Source organism: Monodelphis domestica, chromosome 7, assembly GCF_027887165.1.
Source record: "Monodelphis domestica isolate mMonDom1 chromosome 7, mMonDom1.pri, whole genome shotgun sequence".
Classification (NCBI taxonomy): domain Eukaryota; kingdom Metazoa; phylum Chordata; class Mammalia; order Didelphimorphia; family Didelphidae; genus Monodelphis; species Monodelphis domestica.
The window spans coordinates 97,580,713-97,601,276 of record NC_077233.1 but is presented as its reverse complement, the minus strand read 5'-3'; the positions used below and the strand labels follow the sequence as shown (position 1 = coordinate 97,601,276).

Here is a 20,564-nt window from a genome sequence, read left to right as displayed (position 1 = left end):
GCGACTAGTGGAAGGGGCCCAGGGGCGGGGCGAGGAGGGTCCTCGGAGGGGGCGCCTAGAGTACACCCCTTCCCCCCTCACACGGCACCCCATTTTAGCGCAATTAGGGACCTGCCGGGGCAGGGCACGCGCTAGCACGAACAACTGCAGCGTCCCGTCGGCCCACTCGGGGGCCCACACCATCGGCTCCTTGGCCACGCTGGCCACGCAGGCCACGCCGACAGGCGCCCGACCACTCGGAGCTGCAGACCGGCTGACTCCGAAGCCCCGCTCCCCGCCGGCATATTTCAAATTTCAAACGCTCGCTGCCAAGCCCCGCCGATCCACCAGGGTGGCAGGCGCTCCTCCTACCGAGGCGCATCCACCCCTCCTGCCTTTCTCAGGAGGCGCCTTTCGGGCGTTACTTGTTGCTTCCCAAAAAAAGGCAATGCCAGGCTGCCCGCCTTCCCGTGTGGTAGGCGTGCCAAAGATGCTCTGGGCACTCGGCCCTGCGGGTCCCTGTCACCCAGCTCCCAACCCCATAACTGAGCGCCCACATAGGTGGGGTTGGCGGCGCCCTGGGATGCAGGAGCCGCCTTTCCACACTGGGCGAGCTAGACGGGTGCCCTGGAGGCAGACACGGGAGCGGCGGGGCCTCTCCTTTCCCCTCTCTAGCTTGGCAGGGCCTGCCCTGGCTTGCCCTCTTCCCTCCGCTGACAGCTTTGGAGAAAAGGCCAGGCTTTTCCCCTAGACCTTCGGGAAAGCTGAGGGGCTGCCTGGCGGGGGCTCCTCCATCGTTGGAGCCGCGTATTATGGGTAGATGATCACTTAGCCAGATTCCATTTGTTTTCTGGACGGTCTTTCAGGGAGTCTACAGCAAGGACAAAACAAACCATCCCTCTCCCCAAGGGCTTCTTTTGAGCGACGGCGGGGATCAGGGAAATGGGGCTCAGGCTCGCGTCCAAGAACAGGAAGGAAGTCAACCTCGCCAGGCTCTCCAGATCTCAAGGCCAACACCATCGCCCGGAGTACAGCCTACATCCACCTGCATTCCACACGCAAACGGGAACGCACAATGACCAAGCTCCCTCCCGGGCCGGGCAATACAAACGCCAAGCCGCCTAGTGCCCCCAAAGGCTTTAGAGGCTCCTTGTATGGGTGGGATTGCCTCCGCTGCCCCACCCCCACCCCAAGCCCCAGGCAGGGCGTCCCTGACTTTGGGAGGTTCCAGGCTGGGGGGGGGGGGGGAGACAAGGCTTACTCACCTTACTAGCTTACTCTCCCTCATTTTACTTCAGAAACAAGTCCAGAAAAGGGAAGGGACTTGAGCAAAGTCACACAGGTAATAGTTGCAGTTTTAATAGACCAAATGGAAAAAGAGGATCCAAAGGTTAAGGAAGGAAGAAAATCATTCTTTAAAATTTAGAATTGGGGCTTGCCAACTCTGGGAGGTGGGGAGGGAGTCAACATGAATCCTGTAACTTTGAAAAACATGTAAATTTGTTATTGGGATAAAATAAGATATAAAATTTTAAAATAAGATAAAAAATTAGAATGGGGAGGCAAGGGTGGCTCAGTGGATAGAGTCAGTCTTGGAGACGGGATGTCCTGGGTTCAAATGTGAACTCAGACACTTCCTAGCTGTGCCCCTGGGTCAGTCATTTAACCCCATTGCCTAGCCCTTAGTGCTCTTCTGCCTTGGAACCAATACGCAGTCTTGATTTTAAGGTAGAAGGTAGGGGTTGAAAAAAAAAATTCGAGTTGGGCAAATAGAAGTGAATGACTTAGCTTTTAAAGTTTAGTTAGTGGGGGTAGCTGGGTGGCTCAGTGGAATGAGAACCAGGCCTAGAGACCAGGCCAATACACAGTATTGATTCCAAGAAGGAAGGTAAGGGTTTGGGAAAAAAAAGGTAGTCAACTGGAAAAAAAGCATAAAATCCACTGGCGAAAAGTTTCTTGAACTCAGCTTTTTAGTCTGCAGATCCAAGACTGTAGGCACATAGCCGCTTTCCTGGCTTTTAGCTTCCTTAGCGATGCAGTTCAGACTAGGGCCAGGGCCAATTTTCCAACCAATTCTGGCGCCCCCTCCCCCCTGCCACACATCTTGGGTGAGAGGGAAGGGTAAGAGAGACAACAGGGAGGACCAGGATGCCTTTGAGGGGGGGAGCTGCAGGCCACCTCCGGAGAGGAGGGCCAGAGAGGGGCCAAGGGGCCTTTCATCTCAGAGGGGTGGCGGATCCAACACCCTCTTCTGCAGGAGGAAAGGGGGTGGGGCAGACCACTTTGGAGCCTCTGGGGACCATAAAACTTTTATTGGGGGGGCAGGAAAGGAGAGGAGAGGGGGTGGGGTGCGAAGAAAAGCTAATTCAGCCCCAGGGCTCTTCCTTTCAAGATCACCGAAGGTGCTCAAAAGCAACTGGGAACTTAGGGCAGTCGGAATGAAGGGGGGCGGGGGGGGGGGGGGGGGGGGGGTACAGGAGAGAGGAGGGCTGTAAAATGCCAGACTTCAGAAAAGGGATGGTAGAAGGGCGAGTTCAGTCCCCTTAAAAGGGAATAGAAATCCAGAGGGGAGCAAATTTGTCCTAGGTTATAGGGCTAGAGAAAGAACCAGGACTGAGAGAGCCCTGGTGTCTTCCACACTGGCCGCCTCAGCCTTCTTCCTTCCCCCACACCCCTGGAGTCCCGAGGACGCCTGGACTTCTGGGGCGCTCGGCGGGCAGAGGGAAGGGGCATCAGAAAGAAGGGGCTAAAGGGCCGGGCTCTGTGGTGGGAGGAGCACCCCCCTTCCCTCCCCTCGCCAAAGAGGAGCCGGATGCCCATGGACTTGCATCCCAGGGCGCCGGTTGCACGGGGGGGGGGGGGGGGGGGGCACATAGTCCCGCTTTGCAGCACCGGGTGGGTGGGTCACAGCACTGACAGTGGGAGGTTACGAGCGTAGACGGACGGGAGGGCCAGCTGGGAACAGAGTAAACCTCCTCCCCATCCCACTCATCACACAGAGCCTCTTGGGCTGGTGAATGCACCCCGGGGGGAAGGGGGGGGCGCAGGACCTCGGAGCACAGGGTTTATAGTCCCCAGAGCAGACACGGAGACCCAGCAGCTAGAAAATCAGCAGGTTTATTGGTGGGGGAAGGCCACTTACAGGGACAGGGTTAAGGCCACGGCACCGGGCACTGGCCCCTTTGTGCTTGGGGGTTTGGAAAGGGGAAGACAGACCATCACAGACACCCCCACCCTTCCCACCCCCAGGCTGTGCAAAGTGCTGCCACGTGGACAGCGCCAAGGGGCTAGCTCCCCAGGGGAAGGCGGGGCACCCCTCTCCCCCACCCACAAACTGCCAAGCCTGGTTTCCCTGGTCCAGCCAGAGAGAGGCTGCGCTACCCCGCCCCCATACCTGCCAGGGGGCGGGCCTTTGCTAGGGATGCCGGCCCCCACCAATCCCTGAGCTGAGGGGCGGGGCAGGCCACCTGCCAACAACAATCCCCAGCCCCAAGGCCTAGAGGCTTGTGCCTGACCTCTTAGCCTGAGAAAGGGAGGCTTTTTCTGCTCCCTAGGAAAAGGGGATGTGTCCAGTGACTAGACTGAGAGCGCCCTCCCTTCGCCCGCGCTTCCAGCCCCCACCAAAGCAGGGCTGGAGCGCGGGGCCTGCCGGTCCAAGGGACCTCGGGCCAGTGCATATGTTCTCCAGGCCCCTTCCGGAGGAGAGGACCGGCTGCTGCAGGCTAGGCGCGGAGCCAGAGGGCCGGCCCGGCGCCTGCCACCGGGAGGGCTGGCATGGGCAGATGTTCACTTTGCCTCGGGAGGGTTATATTCCGTCTCTCCAGATGACACCTGCGAGATCCGCCGGGTAGATCTCCAGAGCCTCCTGGCAAATTGCCCTGAGCGCACCTAGGGGAGGGCAGAAGGGAAAAGTCACCCCATCTCCCAGGCTTTCCCCCACCCACCCCAGCCAAAATTCGGGGGCCCTCCCCTCACCTCCGACGGTTGTCCAGCTCCCACCACGATCAGCTTTCCATCCTCCAGCCCCACAAGAATGTGGCTCCTCTCCTTGGTCACTGCCACGCTGTGGATGGGTACCTTCATGGACATGGAGGGCACAGCTGGGAGCAGACTAAGGAGAGGAAGGGGATGAGAAAGGCGTTAGGCACTTCCATGGGCAAGGGGAAGGGGATGGTGAGGAAAGATGGGAGGAGGAATAACCCGGAGGCTGGGAGTGGGGAAGGAGAGAGAAAGTCAGAGAGACAGAGAGACAGTCCGAGAGAAGAGGGAGAGAGGAAGAGCGAGAGGAGGGAAGGAGAAAGGGAGGGAGAGAGGAAGAGAGAAAGGAGGAGAGGAGGGAAGGAGAAAGGGAGGGAGAGAAGAAGAGAGAAAGGAGGAGAGGAGGGAAGGAGAAAGGAAGGGAGAGAGGAAGAGAGAAAGGAGGAGAGGAGGGAAGGAGAAAGGGAGGGAGAGAGGAAGAGAGAAAGGCAGAGAAGAAGGAAGGAGAAGAAAGGAAGGGAGAGACAAAGAGAGGGAAAGGGAGAGTCAGAGGGGGAAAGAGGGAGAGAGAAGGAGGGAGGAAGAGATAGAGAGGGAAAGAGAGAGGAAGAGAGAAAGGCAGAGAGGAGGGAAGAAGAGAGAAAGGGAGAGAGACAAAGAGAGAGGGAGAGTCAGAGAAAAGAGGGAGAGGAAGAGAGAGAGGAGGGAAGGAGAAAGGGAGGGAGAGAGGAAGAGAGAAAGGAGAAGAGGAGGGAAGGAGAGAAAGGGAGGGAGAGACAAAGAAAGGAGGAGAAGGGAGAGAGACGGAGAGACAGGAGAAAAGAGGGAGAGAGGAAGAAAGGCAGAGAAGAGGGAAGAAGAAAGGAAGGGAGAGACAAAGAGAGGGAAAGGGAGAGTCAGGGGGGAAAGAGGGAGAGAGAAGGAGGGAGGAAGAGGAAGAGAGAAAGGCAGAGAGGAGGGAAGAAGAGAGGGAGGGGGTAGAAAGGAAAGGAGGGAGGGAGAGAGACAGAGACAAATTTGTGTTTATGTGTGTGTTGAAGGAGGTGGGATGTAGATGGTTATAACCTGAGCATTTTCAAAGTTCAGCTGCACAGTGAAACGTGACATTAACTTTGGGGACTTACAGTTTTCTGGTAACCCAGTGAGAGAGGTAGTCTGTTTCTTATCACCCCCAATTTCCAGATGAGAAAATTGAGTCGCTTGTCTGCCCTGGTTGGAACCAGGCCTGGAGCCCAGAAAGAAGTACAACTAGGTGACCTAGTGGGTAAAGCTAAACCTTGAACCAGGAAGGATAGAATTTGAATCTTGCCTCAGACTGAGCTAGCTATCTGATCCCGGGCAAGTCATTTAACCTACCTCTCAGCCTCTGTTTCCTCACCAGTAAAATGGGGGGTAACAATTAATGGGACTTACATCATAGGGTTGTTGTGAGGATGGAGGTAACATGTAAGCACTTTGCAGCTGTTTAAGAATCACATAAATGCTAGCTTTTGTAATGATCACAGCATATTGCCTTCCAGAGTCAGGACTAAAGAGTGTATTGAACTCTCCTACACTGGGAAGCCCTGGATTAGAGCATCCAGTGAGGTTCCTTGGTGTAATCTGGAATCAAAGGACCTGAATTCAGCCCAGAGATCTAAGCCTATCAGAGCCACAGTGATCTCAGGGACACAATGAAGGCATTCTATTTGATGACCCCTAAATTTCATTTCTTCTACTTCTAAATCAATGATCTCAGATCCTAGCTCTTAATCTGTGAAACCTTACACTAGTACTTTTCCCACATTGAGACTCAGTTTCTTAATCTGTAAAATGAGAAGATTGGATGAGAAGATTTCTAGGATCCCTCCTCGCTCTAAATTTTATAATCCTATTCAATGCTCTGCTACTCAAATTGGAATTATTTTTTTTATTTTATTTGACTGGACAGGATAAATAGGAAGATGAGACTTTGGATATAGTCATAACGTTTTCCTTCCTCCCTGTGGCCTGTCCCTTGAGCTCAAGGATTGGGGGACCCATGTTTCATGAAGGGCTATCCCATGGGAGGGCCTGTGGAAGAATGCTAGGTTAGGAATTAGGAGACCTGGGTTCTACTTCTGGCTCACTATACATCCTTGGGCAAGTCATTTTCTTACTTTTTAAAAATTTTCTTTTTCACATATTTTATTTTCTCCTCTGTAAAATAAATGGGTTGGGTTAAGATGATTTCTAGGGTCTCTTCCAGCTCTGACATATAACAGTGGGTGGATTGCAGGGTAATTGAGCTAGAAGGAGATGTTAGAGAATATCTAGCTAGAGAACTATCTGCAGCTGGGAGATATAAGTGGAGATAGCTATGGAAGTAAGAGCTAGAACAGAAGGTCCAGGTATGTTCTTTTAAAAAAAAAAGTAGCCCTTACCTTCCATCTTAGAATCAATAATGTGTATTGATTCCAAGGCAGAAGAGCAGTAAGGGCTAGGTAATATGGGTGAAGTGACTTGCCCAGGGTCACCCAGCTAGAAAGTATCCGAGGCCACATTTGAACTCAGGACCTCCTATCTCTAGCCACTGAGTGAACGAGCTGCTCCTCAAGTAGCATCTTCTTCAAGGAAAAGGCTAAAGTCCCAGGGCTGGGACTCTGGGAAAGCTGGTCTATGTTAAGATGGACAGACAGGGCGGTGGGCTGTAATGGAACTTTCCTCAAAGGGTGAGAGCTGAACTCGGGCCCTTGCACCTACCTAGAGAAAAACCTGGCCCTTGTCCATGGAAGGGTTGGGGTGTTTTGGGGGGCGGAGGGGAAAGATGACTGTAACCAGGCAGAGAATTCCCAGGGGAGCAGCCACTCTTTGGCAACTCCCAGACTTGACCTTCCCGATGTATATCCTGAGCTCAAACTCAGAGCCTGGCTGGAGGGAACTGGATTAAGATAACTGAGGCAGATCCTGTGTCTCCATGACACAGGCCAAGAGGACACCTTGAAGCCCCAAGAAGAGAATGGAGAAAGAACAGTATTCTGGGCATAAGACACCTGGGATCCAGGAGCCGCTGGGTGGCTCAGTGGGCAGTGAGGGCAAAACCTAGAAATGGGAGGTCCTGGGTTCAAACCTGGCCTCAGACACTTCCCAGCTGTGTGACCCTGGGCGAGTCACTTAACCCCCATTGCCTAGCCCTCACCACTCTTCTATCCTGGCACCCCTAGGCCTGGCTCTCCATCCACTGAGCCACCTGGCTGCTCTCTAAGTGCCTTCTCTCTACAAGGCCCTGTGATCAGTTCTGGGGAAAATCAAACCCAAGATCCTATAAAAATCTTGTATACATAGATTTTTTTGATATTTTGATACTAATTTTGAATTCTTCTTTAATATAAACATATATATAAAGGGTTTATATTTTTCCCTTCATTTTCCCCTTTTTTCTTTTTCTTTTTCTTTTTTATTTTGTTTTCATTTTTTGTTTTCCTTTTGAATTAACTCACCCCCCCCCCCCACAACTAAACCTTGCATCCTCAGCTGGACTCAGTGTTTTTTCAACACTTTCTTCAGGGGGGGGTTGTATTTCATAAAATCCAAGATTTAAATTTTGTTCGAGATAGATCTTCCAGAAGAAGCCTGCTAACTAACTGAATCCAGAGAATGAACTGTTTGCGGAAAGATATCTAAACCTTTTCACTACAGGAAGATCCAGAGTGAACCTCGGGGTGCGGAGGATTGAACATCTTTTTGAATGTACACTCTTATGCCAAAGGGGACTGCCCCCTACTTGGCTTTTGTCAATGCAGGCACGAATGAATACAAAAATGAGAGCATTTCAGTGGAGACCACCAGACGCGGGAGCTAGCCCCTGCTAGGGTCATGACTACCCGAAGGGGGAGAGGAAGGGGAAGAACGGCTTGCTACAAGCGATGTAAATGTGCCCTCCCGAAAAGCCTGCCCGGCACACAAAGTGCAGGCTGGGGGGCTTGAAAGCCGACACACAAGCGGCCCTTCCCTCCTCCGTCACTTCCGGGCAGACATCGGTCCCGCGATCAGCCCAGCGAGTTTAGGCGTCTCGTCGCCAGCACCCACATCCGCTGTGGAATGAGAGCGAACGGCTCACCTGTGCAGGTGGAGGATGTGCAGGTTGCACTGGGCTGTGCCCAGCAGCACGAAGGCATCAGTCAGGGCCAGCGCCGTGCTTTGCTCCTCCAGCTTCTGCGAGGCCAGCAGCCGCCCATTCACTGAATAGAGGTGCAGGAAATAGCTCGTCTAGGGCAGGGAAGAAGAGGGGAGGTCAGCCCGCCTTCTGTCCCCTCCTCACCCCGATACCCCATTGGCAGGACTTCCTCCCGCCCAGCCTTTGAGATGGGGACTCTCTTCCCTGCCTCCTCGGTCTCGGAACCTCTCTTTACCCCTTCTGGCTCCATTAGGGCATCCCTTCCTCCACATTCACAGACAGACAGACAGACACACATATCCACCTACCTGGGCCCCCGGTCGTTCCTGAGCCAAGCTCTGCACCACAATTTGGCCCTCGGGCCCCAGGGCCAGGTGGGCCACAGGCCCAGGCACTGCACCCCCTAAGGGCTGGAGCGAGGCCACAAACTGACCTCTCCTGATGGTGTGGATGATCACTGTTCCATCCTGGAGCACAGGAGACAGTAGGACACAGATTCAGCACAAAGGGAATAGGGTTCCGGGGGCAGAGACCCTCCTGCCCAGAACCAAAGGGAAAAGAAGCCATCCTGGGGAGCCCTCCTCACCTTGGAACCGGACACGGCCATGTCCAACTCGGTGCTGATGGCCACACAAGTCACCTCGGCCTCGTGCCCATAGAGGACCTGAACTGGTTTGGGAGCCAGCCCTGCCGACAGGCCACCCTGTGGGACAGAAACCTGGCATCAGCGAGGAAGAGGAACAGGAAAGTCACCTCCAACTAGGAACTAGACAGAGGAGGAGAGGAGGGAGGATGGGAGGGGGAGGAAGGAAGTGAGAGAAAGGAAGGAGGAGAGGAGGGAGGAATGAAGGAAGCAGAGAGACAGAGAGGGAAGGAGGGAGGGAGGAAAGAAGGAAAGGAAAGGAAGATGGGAGGGAGGGAAAGAGAATGAGAAAAAATGAAGTCAGTATAAGATTTTAAAATACACAGAAGAGAGAAGGAGGTTCAGGAGGGGCCAAAGAAGCAGGACAAGATGGTAATGTGCTAAATTGTATATGAACTTTAAAAGAACAATATATATATATTGTGTATATAACATGGTTTCATAGGCAGCCCCTTTTTTCTGTTCTTTGCATAAAGAAATGTTTATTTGGGTATCTATCAAATTCATAATTAAAAAGTTTTTTTAAAAGATGGTTTAGGGGGCAGCTGGGTGGCTCAGTGGATGGAGAACCAGGACTAGAGACAGGAGGTCCCAGGTTCAAATCTTGCCTCAGACATTTCTCAGCTGTGTGACCCTGGGCAAGTCACTTAACCCTCATAGTGTAGCCCTTACTGCTCTTCTGCCTTAGAACCAATACATAGTATTGCTTCTAAGACAGATGATAAAGGTTAAAAATAAAATAAAATAAAATAAAAAGATGCTTTAGGGGTTGAGAATGGGTAAATGGAATAGACTGAACCACACTAAACAAGACCAGAAGGAAAACAGAGAAGGACAGAGAGGAGGGAAAGAACGAACAAACAAGAAAGAGCCACCTCTTGCTGTCCCTGGCCCTTTCCCTCTCTCCCCCAGTTATGGCCCCAGGCTGGTTCCTGTTCCCTTGTCCCTAGGCAGCTGACCTGTTGCAGGACCTGCCACACCATGCAGGTTGTGTCCCGGGAGCCCGAGATGAGGTAGAGTCCACACAGATCCAGAGCCAGGCAGGTCACTATGTCTGCGGTAAGCACACACATGGATGGGGATGTTGGAGACTCCCTTCCATCCTTGCATCTTTGCCTGATCCCTCTCTGTTCCCTGCCCCAAGCCCCTTGCCTAGGGTGGCCGTACCGATGTGGTGACTGAGTTGGCTCAGTAGTTTGCCTCGGGGCAGGCTGGTCACTCGAAGGCTGCCGTCCCAGTGACCACCGCTGAACAGGAGCTTCCCATCTGGGGCCACAGCCAAAGCGCGGCCACTCACGCCCCTCCCTGGTGGCCAAGGGCCGCTCAGGAGTCTCTGGGTCCTGGGATAGGAAGAGCGCGCTAAGGACAAGGCTGGCCTCCCACAGGCACACACTCTGCTCCCCGTCTTCCTCGTGTGCATGGCAGAGGTGGTCCCTTACCCTAGCTGTCCTCAGTCACATCCAGGCCTGCCACTCCTCCCCGTGGCATCCTCTTCCGAGACCCTCCCCCCACTCAATGTCCGTCCACCCTCATACTTGGCATTGGACACCGTAGGGTCCTTGCTGAAAGTGAAGTAGTTGTTGATGTTCCGATCATAAGGCAGCCAATTGTGGGTACCCAGCAGCCCATTGGCACTCACGGTCACCTTTGGGAATGAAGAGAAGAACATGCGTCTGAGTGGGCAAAGGCAGGTCAGGAGGGGAAGAGGAGACGGAAAGGTATGAGGTGGGCAAAGGAGAAAGGAGTTGCAAAGCGGGCGATGGCAGGAGAGTCCGGGGTCTAGGAGGACCACTGTTCCTTTCTCCCTATAGCTCTTCCAACGAACTTACCAGCAAGTCTGGAGATCCTTGCGTCATGAAGGAATGAGCCTGCCGATGGGGCACTACAGCCAACACCAGAGGAACTCCATCGCTGATGCCCTGTGGCACAAGAGGCACAACGTAGGCTTCGTTGCCCAGTGAGACCCCTAGGCATGCTAAGAGAAGATGCTAAAGATTTCCTGAGCGCTGGAGGGAAGTTAGAGGATGGCACTGCCCCCTTCACCAGGCATTATTTATGGGGAGGGATTTTTTTCCCCAAAATGCTTTCAAATCCATACATTTATTTTATCCCCTCAAATGCCCTAGATTCCAAAAAGTATGGCAAGCAGGGGAAAATTTGCAGTGACCGTCAAGGACTGCACCATGTTTCTCTTTCTGCAGTGGTCAAGTAAATGCTACCTACGCTCGAAAGTTCAGAAGGAGAGGAAGGAAATGGACCCTTACCCCCATTTAATAGATGAGGAAACTGAGGCCCAGGGAGGGTTAGGTAAAGGGCCCAAGGCCATACAGTAGGGAAGTTACCAGTCATATCTACAAAATAACAAAAGTAACAATAATAATAGCTGGTATTTCTACAGTGCTCTAAGCTTACAAAATGCTTTACAGATTATTTCATTTGCTCTCGACTGTCAGTCAGGGGCTCTTTCTCGAATGCGGAGCTCCTGGGTCCGGCTGGCATGGCTCACCTCAACAAAGAAGGCCTTGAGCTGGTCAAGGTTCTGGAAGAGGTTTGGTGAGTAGGTGTCAAGCCGTGCCAGGCGCCGGGCAGCATCTTCGGCAGAGAGTCGGGGAGGATGCGGCTCCTGAAGAAGCATTCACGAGGGAGAAGAGCCAAGTCAGTGCCAGCCTGGATGCGATCTCAGGGGACTGTTCCCTTTCCCTCTGCGCCCCCCACCGGCAGACCCGGCCTCACCTTGAGCAGCTGGCAAGGGGTCTGCCCGAAGTTGCTGATGATCCCCTCCAAGGCTTTGCGTTCTGTCTCATCTGCCACAGCATCCAGGTCCACAGCCCCTAACGGAAACACTTTAGTGCTCATGGAGTCACAGACTTTCCCCACTGAGAAGGCCCTTAGAACACAGGCTATCAGGTGGAAAGGGACCTTCTGGCCCAGGACCCGGCATATGGTGGGAACTCCATGAATATGTGCCATCTTGGCTTGATTCCATAAACGATGGAGAGAAGGGGAAAACTTGCAGTGGTTCTCACGGATTGTACAATGCTTCTCCTTCTACAATGGCCGAATAAAGGCTACCTAGGCTCAAAAGTTCAGGTTGGTCTTCTGCCAAAAGGAGAAGGGAAGGAACAACCAGGTGGCTCAGGGGATTGAGAGCCAGGCCTAGAGATGGGAGGTTCTGGGTTCAAATCTGGCCTCAGACACGTCCTAGCTGGCAGAATCTGGATCCAGGTTCTCTGGCTCTACATCCTGTGCTCTTTCCACTGTGCCAGCCAGGCTACTTGGAGATGGCTCCTCATTTCTGGTGATTCAAATGGACGCGGATGATACTGCCAGGAAGAATCTAGAATGCTAAAGTTGGGAAAGTCTTCAGCAAGAAGGGCTGCCCCAGAGGCCCAGGTGCTGCCTCCGCACTTCTGCCCACCAAGGTGAGGTGCTCAAAACAAGAAAGGCCAAGTGGACAAGCCCCTTAACCCCAAATGCCTAGCCCTTCCTGCTCTTCTGCCTTGGAACCAACACTTAGTTTTAATTCTAAGACAAGGTAAGGGTTTTTAAAAGAAAAAAAGAAAGAAAATGTTATCTGAAGAATGGATTTCCATGTCTGAGCCATGACTTAAAATTAAATGAGTACCAGGCTCTTGGCCTGCCAGGAACCATTAGTTTCCTGTCCGTTAAGATAGCTAACTTAAAATTGCTTTTTTCTCCTGATATCTCTCTGTAATAGCTAATCTGAGGCCTCTATATGGTCTACAAGCCTTTGACTTGGCTCATTTCTTACTCCTGATCTGCAGTCTCCAACATGGTTTTGAGTGTGCCATCTGTCCCTATGCCCACCTTTGAATCGGAAATCTCCACATATAGATAAAACACATAAATATAACCTGGATCGAATCTCCTGACAGCGCTGGGAGGGGGAAGGGAAAGGAAGGAGGGAGATAAGTTCCATCATGTAATTTTGGAAAACTTGTGTGGAAATTTGTTATTGCACATATTTATTGCATAATATATTGCATATATTGTTTAAAATGCGTAATTGGTCAAAAATTTAAAATTATGTAAGATTTTTCTCTTACAAAAATGAGCAATATGGAAGAAGGTTTTGAGTAATAATATGCATATAACCCAGTGGAATTGTTCGTCAGCTCTGGGAGGGGGCAAAGAAGAGGGGAGGGAGAGAACAGGAATCATGTAACTTTGGAAAACTTTGGTGTGGATTTGTTATTGGAATAAAATAAAGAAAAAATTTAAAAATTAAACAATTTTGAAAATCCAAGTATAAAGTGATTTGTTCATGTAATTTGAAGGGTCTCATCAAAGTGCTTCACAGACTTTCTCAACCTTCTCATCCTCTGCAACAAGTGTTGATAAATAAACTGATATTCTTTTTTTTGCAGGTCCTGCAGCACTGAGATGACCAAATGGAGAATGAAATGTTTCTCAATGTCCTTGGGCGCACAATGAAACCAATGCTGTCAATCTAGCGGCCTCTCCAAAGAGAAGCATCCTCCCATTTAGCTGGACCTTCCTTCTGGTCTTCTGGCTTTGTTTATGGTAAGAATATCAAGATAGAGATGATTCCCCTCCTCCAGCAGCACATCTCCTTGCAGGTCCCTAAACCTAATCCTACAAGGGTTTCTCCAGAGTAACAGCTACTAGGAAAAAATATATAAGTGTAGGAGGAAGCTGGGTGACTCAGTGAATTGAGAACCAAGACTAGAGATCTTGGGTTCAAATCTGGCCTCAGAAACCTCCTAGCTGTGTGACCCTGGGTAAGTCACTTAAGTCCAATGGCCTAGCCTTTGCCACTCTTAGGAATGATTCTAAGATAGACAGTAAGGGTTTTGCAAAAATATATAGCAGATCTTTTGTAGTGGCAAAGAACTGAAAATGAAAGGATATCTAGTATCAACTCTAAGGTAGAAGGTAAAGATTTAAAATTTAAAGAAAGATATCTATAGAAGATGGCAGAATAAGTAACAGAGGATGAAAACAAAAGTTTGGCATTCTATTACTTGTCTAAGAATAAAGAGAGAAGCATTAGCCCAGAGAATGACTTGGTCTGTCTAGGAGAGATAAGGAAGTCGCTGAGGATCTCACAGTGGTACTGGGGGAAAAGTACCAAGAAAGGGTGAGAGACCACTCCTGTGGTGACTGATAATAGGTGACAGTCTGCCAGACTTTTCATCTTATTTTTTCCTGATTTCTTTCCCAAAGAGAACAATCATTGGTATGGAGAGGACAGAATAAAAATAGAGAAGAGGGAACTGAACCCCAAGATAAGTGGTGGCAAAGTCCCTGGCTGGATCTGATAAGTTCAAGTCACCAAGCTAAAATAAATCATATCCCATCACTGATGCCCTGACCTTTGAAAAACTGAACAAATTTGGAATTCAAATTTTTTAAATTAATGCCAAAAATTAATTTCTAATTGAAACCTCTAAAAAACAAAAGAAAGAGATTGTTGAGAATAGAAGCATCTCCACATTGAAGAACAAATGTCCTGATGTCCCCCCTAAAATTATAGAATTTATAAAAATTATGAAATCTGCAAGCCATAGGACGGTGAGCTCTGAGTAATGGAAACATTCTGGAACCCACTGCAGACCTGCCTGATCAAAGACTTAACTTTCCTCTCTGACTACCTGAGTCCACAGCGATGCCACCCCCTCTTCTGAGCTCTTAGAATCAGCACAGGGTCCCACTGACAGCTCGGGTCAAAGCTAGGATGTGAATCCAGGTTTCCTGACTGCAGAGCCAGCGTTCTTTCTAGCATGCCAGGCAGCCTCCGCTATTGCCCAGTGGGTAGAGAAGCTGAGGCTCACCTGTCCTGGGATCAAACGCTGAAAGCAACCCTAGGAGCCCAGAGGGCTATGGGACTTGCCCAAGATCGCAGAATTGTGAGCAGCAAAGCTGGGGTGGAAACCTCGGGTCCTCCCATTCCCAATCCAGAGATCCGGCCATCATGGGGCACTCGCAGCCCTGCCCTTCACGCCCCCCCCCCCCCGGGGAGCCACGGCAGCCGAGCTAAGTCCTGCCCTCACCCTCGTAGGTGCAATAGTAGAAGACATTGAGGGCTTCCACGGCAGCAGGTCCACGCTGCTTGCAGCCAAAGATGAGGTCAATCCATTCATGGAGGTGAGCAGACACATGCTCTGATTCCTGGGGGGAGAGGCGGGATGGCCATGGGGTCCTCACACAGTCACCTCCCCGCTCCTGACCCTGGTACAGTAGGTCTGGGGCCAAGGTTCAAAGGGGAAAGGGATGGGGGTGGAGGGCTCCGGGTAGAGCTGAGGAATTGAGGACTGGATGAAGGGGAGACCTAAGCTGGATGGATGGATAATGCATGGATGAATGGCGGGCCAAACCCTCCTCTGGCTCATTTCCCTTCCTTGAGCCCCATCCCCATCCCAACCTTCATCATTCCCCGGAATTCTGTCCTTTTGCACAGGCAGTCCCCACGTACCAGGGCTTTTCGGTGCTGATGAATAAAATCTTCCCGGGACCGGGCCCATCGGGGCAGCACCACATCACCCACTCTCTCGTTGGTCAGTTGAAGGCTACCCAGATCAAAGCCTGGAAGGAACAGAAGGCGAGGGAGAATCTTGGCTCTGGTCCTCTCCTTTGCCCCCTGGACATTCCCTGTCTCCAGATCCCCACTCCCTCCTGGCTCTCTGCCATCCCACAGCCCTTCTCTGGCACACCCATCGCTCTTCCCCTCCCCAATCCTGGTGTCTCTCCAAGAATGTTCCTGTTTCCCAGCCCAGTTCCATTCTCTTTTCCAGGCTGTGTTTAATTGTTCCCATCTTCCAGGGCCGCCCTGGTCTCCCTCACCATTCTGGTTTTCGAGGAAGTCTGGGAAGTAGAAAAACTCAGGAATAAGCTCCTTGACATCAGCCGGACTCTCCAGGCGGGCCTGCCAGGCAGCTGCCACAGAGTGAAACTGCCGATCTGAGCAGTCAAATCTAGAGGGAAGAAGAGAGAACTCTGTGAGGTGCCGGGATGTGCCGGGGGCAGGACAAACCCAGGGGATCGAACGGGGAGACGGGACCCCGAAAGAACTGAAGCCGGAGTAAGAGGACCGAGACGTCCACCCCAGCTTTCCCCCTTAACTATCTGGGTGGCCAGGAGACAGCCAGGGCCCCGATTCCTCCAGGGAGAAAGGGAGTCGGGCCAAATGAACTCCAGTGTTCCTTGCAGCCCTGAGGCTTACAAAAGCCAGAAAGCTCAGAACTCTGGGCAAGCCCCATGGAAGGGGCAGATTCCTGGGAGACACACATCTGCCCAAGGGGACAAACAAATGAGAAACATGGATTGATTTGGAGAAATGGAAAAATTGAGTCCTGCGAGGCATGGAAACACCAGACGTGCCAAGAAGAATAGAAAGACATGATGATGCCATGGACAGAGGGAGGCGCAGAGAGAACCCAGGACTGTGAGAGGCCAGACCAGTCCCCTTCCTAGGCGGGGAGTGAAATTTGGAAAGTCACTCCCCTGGAGGTCTCTATGGGCTGAATCGTGAAAAAAAAAAAAGACCAAATCATCCACTGAGAACCTGAGCTGAAAAAAAAATGAAAATATTCACTCAGCATGTGTTCAACATCTTAGCTCTGCACAGTGCAAAGAGCTAAAGGCATTACATGTTTTTAATTTCCTGAAATGAAGATGGCTGGATCCTTTTTTTTTTTTGTAATCTTTACTTTCCATCTTAAAAACCATACTGTGTTTTGGTTCCAAGACTAGTGGTAAGGACTGGGCAATGGGGGTGAAATGGTTTGCCCAGAGTTTCACAGCTAGGAAGTGTCTGAGGCTACATTTGAACCCAGGATCTTCCATCTCTAAGCTTGGTTCTTTACCCATTGATCCACCTAAATGCCCCTTGGTTGAATTCTTTGTCTCCTGGTGAGGTGGTCCTAATTGTGGACCTTCTCGGTATAGTCAGTACCTGTAGGGGTAGGGCTATAATTTTTTTTTTAAACCTTTACTTTCTGTCTTAGAAACAAATCTATGACAGAAGGACAAGGCCCAGGCAATTAGGATTAAGTGACTTGCCCAGGATCATACAGTTGGGAAATGTCTGAGGTCAAATTTGAATCCAGGACTTCCTGACTCTAAGCCTGGTGCTCTATCTCATTCATTTATTCTTTCCCAATCTGATCCCTGTTGAGTGGCCATGAATCTCATACAGAAGAGCCTCTGTTGTATTTTTTGGCTTGAAGCAATAAACACAAATTCATCTACAAATGGGAAAACCTGAAAAACCTTGCTATTTGGAGAAAAGGGTTCTTGCATTTGTATTCTGCTCTGAACACTCTCTAAGAAGAATCCTTTAAGCAGCCATTCATTTCCCTGATTTATGTCAGTTGTTTAGTGATAATCAGAGGATTCAGAAACAGCTCTCAGCAATTTTATCAAGGAATCTCCTTCAATTTTAACATATACATGAGAAACACTATTGGAGGACAAACTTTTTAAGGCACTATCTTGTCCTCCAGTGTTAGATTTTTTTTTTGAATCAACAACAGATGCAGTGGAGTGCCAAATTCTTTATACTTTTCAGTCCAGTGTTACTATGAAAGTGCTGTCTTCTGCAGATAAGTCATCCATGAAGCCTGCCTATTCCCTTCTCCCATTTTCATCGAGTCTACTTTGACAAGTTACATATACTATTCTCCTTAAGATTTCACAGAAATGCACAAGTATTCATTGTCTGGCTATCCCCCTGATTAAGTCATAATATTGTCCGCAACATTTCCATTCTTTTCATTTCTTTCCTTCTTTGAGACATAAGCAAAGATTTCCACTGTGTGCATTTGCTTATATCTATCATATCTATCACATTTCATCCTCATAAATGCCATTTCTACTTACTAACACCACACATTTGGACATTCGGTGTTGTGGTTCAAGCACCACCAATGAAAGAACAAATTGCTACAGAAATACTAGATGTTTCATTTTCTGACTGCTTATTGTCTTCCTTTCATTTTCATCTTTAAAGAATCTTAATATGAATTGGCTTTATTAAATTTCATATCAAGCTTTCAACATCCTTTTTTCCTCTTCTCTATATTGGGAGGCAACCTCCTGCTCTCTTCCTCCATAATGTTTTATAGATGAGCGTAACCTTTAAAGTGTCCTAACTTTGGCTGCCATGTCTCTTTCATAGGCAGCAAGTTCAAGTATTCACTATCTGACATAATTCCAGTGATCCTTTTAAGATATTTTAAAGTAGCTAAATTTCTTTAAAATATGATGACAGTCAGAGTCAATGTTTTTACCTTTATCCATTTCCCATTTTTCAGAGCTCATTTAAAATAACTTGGGCTGAAGCTGTCATAAATATGTCTGTAATAATGGCATGCATTTGGTCTTTCTTGTGTTTATTCTTCAAATTTAGTGGTGATTTTGACCTTACTTTTTATAGTTGATGGCTTGCCTGCATATGTACACAGATAATTCTGGAATGAACTCTATGTTAGAGATTCATCATTTCCTGTTTGTTAAATTATGGTAATTTTCATTTTTGTAATATTTTGTTTGCTATGGCTAGTTCACTTCTCACTATTCTCAAAGAAAGCATTTATAATGTATTGATTAGACTTCTAGGTGATGTATACGCCTTTGACTTCTTTCATTTCTTAATTCTGGATCTTGTTTTCCAATATATTTTTCTTTTTTCTTTTTTTTTTAAATGGGTCTCCCTACCTTTCTATTCACAGGCTTGATCTCATTAGAGATTGGAAGAGGAACTTTGACTTATTCTGTTCCTGAGCAGGACCAGCTCACTCCTTATTATGTAGAGGATTCCTACTCCCAGGGGCCTGCTGTATTAGGGTTAGACTTGTTGTGGATACATGATGGGCTTTGGTCCTACTACAGCTCAGAATTCGTGATTGCAAAGGATCCATCAGCCTCACCCTCTCCCAGTAGCAGGAATTACAGGCTACCAAGCCAGGGTCTAATATATTATTCACTTGATCCTCCCCTGCGCTCACTTTCATATTTAAGTTCTTACATATTAAGGTCCATGCTATGTTCTGTCCAAACTGCATTCCATCCTCCATTGCCATCCCCCCCCCTTTTCTCCATGTTCTGACTCACATTTATCCTGTCCTGGAATGGATCCCCATCTCCTTCAGATGAAGTCCTTCCCTTCCTTCAAGTCCCGACCTCCACAAAACATCTCCTGACTTGGTGAGGTAAACATGATCTCTCCCTCTTTGGATATTTCATAACATTCTTCCTGGACTCCTCTTTTGTCCTTAGTCCCTCTCCTGTGCATCATTATCTGTGTACATAGCTATAACCCCATTGGACCCTTAGATATTTGACAGATTTTTAGCTAACTTAGGACCACAAGATTTAGAAGTGGCCTTGGACATCATCTGAGTCAACCCTATTGTTTTACAGATGAATAAGCTGAGACCCAGAAAACTGGAGGAAGTACTCAAGATCACATAGGCAGTCAATGAACCAGATTTTTTGCTTCAAATCAGGACTCTTTCCTCCACTATGTTGCTTTACTACTATATCCTGAACACCAAACATAGAGCCTTGTAGACCCTATAGACTCAAAAAAAGTTTCCTAAGTGAATGAAACCCCCAAGTTTGAATTTGAGGAAGAAGCCTGGAACATGTGTGTCCATGACTTGCCCCATACCGGCCACTCTGCAGCTGGATGTGCAGGGAGGTAAATGGTTCCATACGGATGAGGTAGTGCATGACACCTGCTGCGTTGGAGTAGTGGGTGCCATAATGGAACTTGTCAGTGGTGCCTGTGGGGTCCTCGAAGCTCTCATACCTGAGAAAGATCAAGGAGTAGGGAGTTTAGCAGGAAGCCTACTCTCTTGCCTCTCCATCCTGGGACTGGAATCTGCCCCTTGCCCATGGAATTCAAATGTGGCTCACTTTTCTCGAACAAGCTGTGCGTGTTTGGAGTTCACTACTCCAATGGGCTTGGATAGGTCCCGGAAGACAGATGGGTCATTCAGGTCCAGAGTCTCAGATGTATAATCCTGTAGGATCCAGGGGAACTGGGGGAGATGGATATGAGGGAAAGTGGATGGGGAATGAGAGTAGTGAATTCAGTCACAAAAAGGATGGGGAGGCACTGAACCTTAAAAGAAGAAGGTGGAAACTAGGAATAAAGCAGATGAGGATAAAGACAAGGGCAGAGGGGGAAAAAACAGAAGAGATTCCTAGGAGAGTAAGGTTGCTTGTGGGCAGAGGAGGAATGTTGATGGTGTGTGTCCAGGGAAGGTGTGGAACTAGAATAAGGAAATCATGGTTCATTTGGAGGCCAAGGATTTGGGAGAAGACCAGTGGTAATCAATGGGAGTGGACAAGGTGCAGGAAGACCCTGATTGAGCAGACATAAGGGTTAAAGAAGAGAGAAAGTAAGGGTTGGAGGCTTACCACAGGGTATTGGGAGAGGTCATTGTAGGTTCGCCCTGCAATGGTATTGAGCTGCATCAGATACTCAAAGTTGGAAATCTCTCGGTGAACCCATTTCTGGGGAGGAAAAAACAAGAAAAGTGGGCCCAATGCCCATGCTGTTTGGGCCCCTGTTTGATTCTCTGATCTAGGCTCTTCAGTCTATGCAACACTCAATTTAGAGAAACCCTAGCCAATGGGTAGAGAGCAGAGAGGGACAGGAATGGAGGGACCAGCTAAACTGAACCTTCCTTGTGGTAGAGGATGACAAGATTGTAGAACCTTACAGACTGTCTAGTCCAGCCCTTATTTCTTAGATGGGAAAAGTGAAACTCAGAGAGGATAAATGAATTGTTCAAAGTCACCTAGTTAGTAAATGGCAAAGCCAGAAATCCAACCTAA

General features: G+C 49.4%; 1 protein-coding gene across 7 annotated transcripts in view; it reads right to left on the bottom strand.

Moving 5' to 3' along the window:
• Positions 1-3,080: 3,080 nt before the first annotated feature.
• NBEAL2 (neurobeachin like 2) overlaps positions 3,081-20,564 on the bottom strand; it is a 151,083-nt gene continuing 133,599 nt past the window's right edge. For all 7 annotated transcript variants that reach the window (XM_056805190.1, XM_056805188.1, XM_007499727.3 and 4 more), the window contains 17 exons: positions 20,145-20,240; positions 19,638-19,762; positions 19,390-19,530; positions 15,561-15,691; positions 15,193-15,302; positions 14,771-14,888; positions 11,469-11,566; positions 11,242-11,358; positions 10,565-10,654; positions 10,271-10,380; positions 9,903-10,075; positions 9,695-9,789; positions 8,679-8,795; positions 8,401-8,559; positions 8,036-8,184; positions 3,955-4,090; positions 3,081-3,867 (listed from right to left, as the gene is read on the bottom strand). In XM_056805190.1, coding sequence (XP_056661168.1) covers positions 3,766-3,867; positions 3,955-4,090; positions 8,036-8,184; positions 8,401-8,559; positions 8,679-8,795; positions 9,695-9,789; positions 9,903-10,075; positions 10,271-10,380; positions 10,565-10,654; positions 11,242-11,358; positions 11,469-11,566; positions 14,771-14,888; positions 15,193-15,302; positions 15,561-15,691; positions 19,390-19,530; positions 19,638-19,762; positions 20,145-20,240 — 2,067 coding nt within the window. In that variant the 3' untranslated portion in view covers positions 3,081-3,765. The remainder of the gene's footprint in view (positions 3,868-3,954; positions 4,091-8,035; positions 8,185-8,400; positions 8,560-8,678; positions 8,796-9,694; positions 9,790-9,902; positions 10,076-10,270; positions 10,381-10,564; positions 10,655-11,241; positions 11,359-11,468; positions 11,567-14,770; positions 14,889-15,192; positions 15,303-15,560; positions 15,692-19,389; positions 19,531-19,637; positions 19,763-20,144; positions 20,241-20,564) is intronic.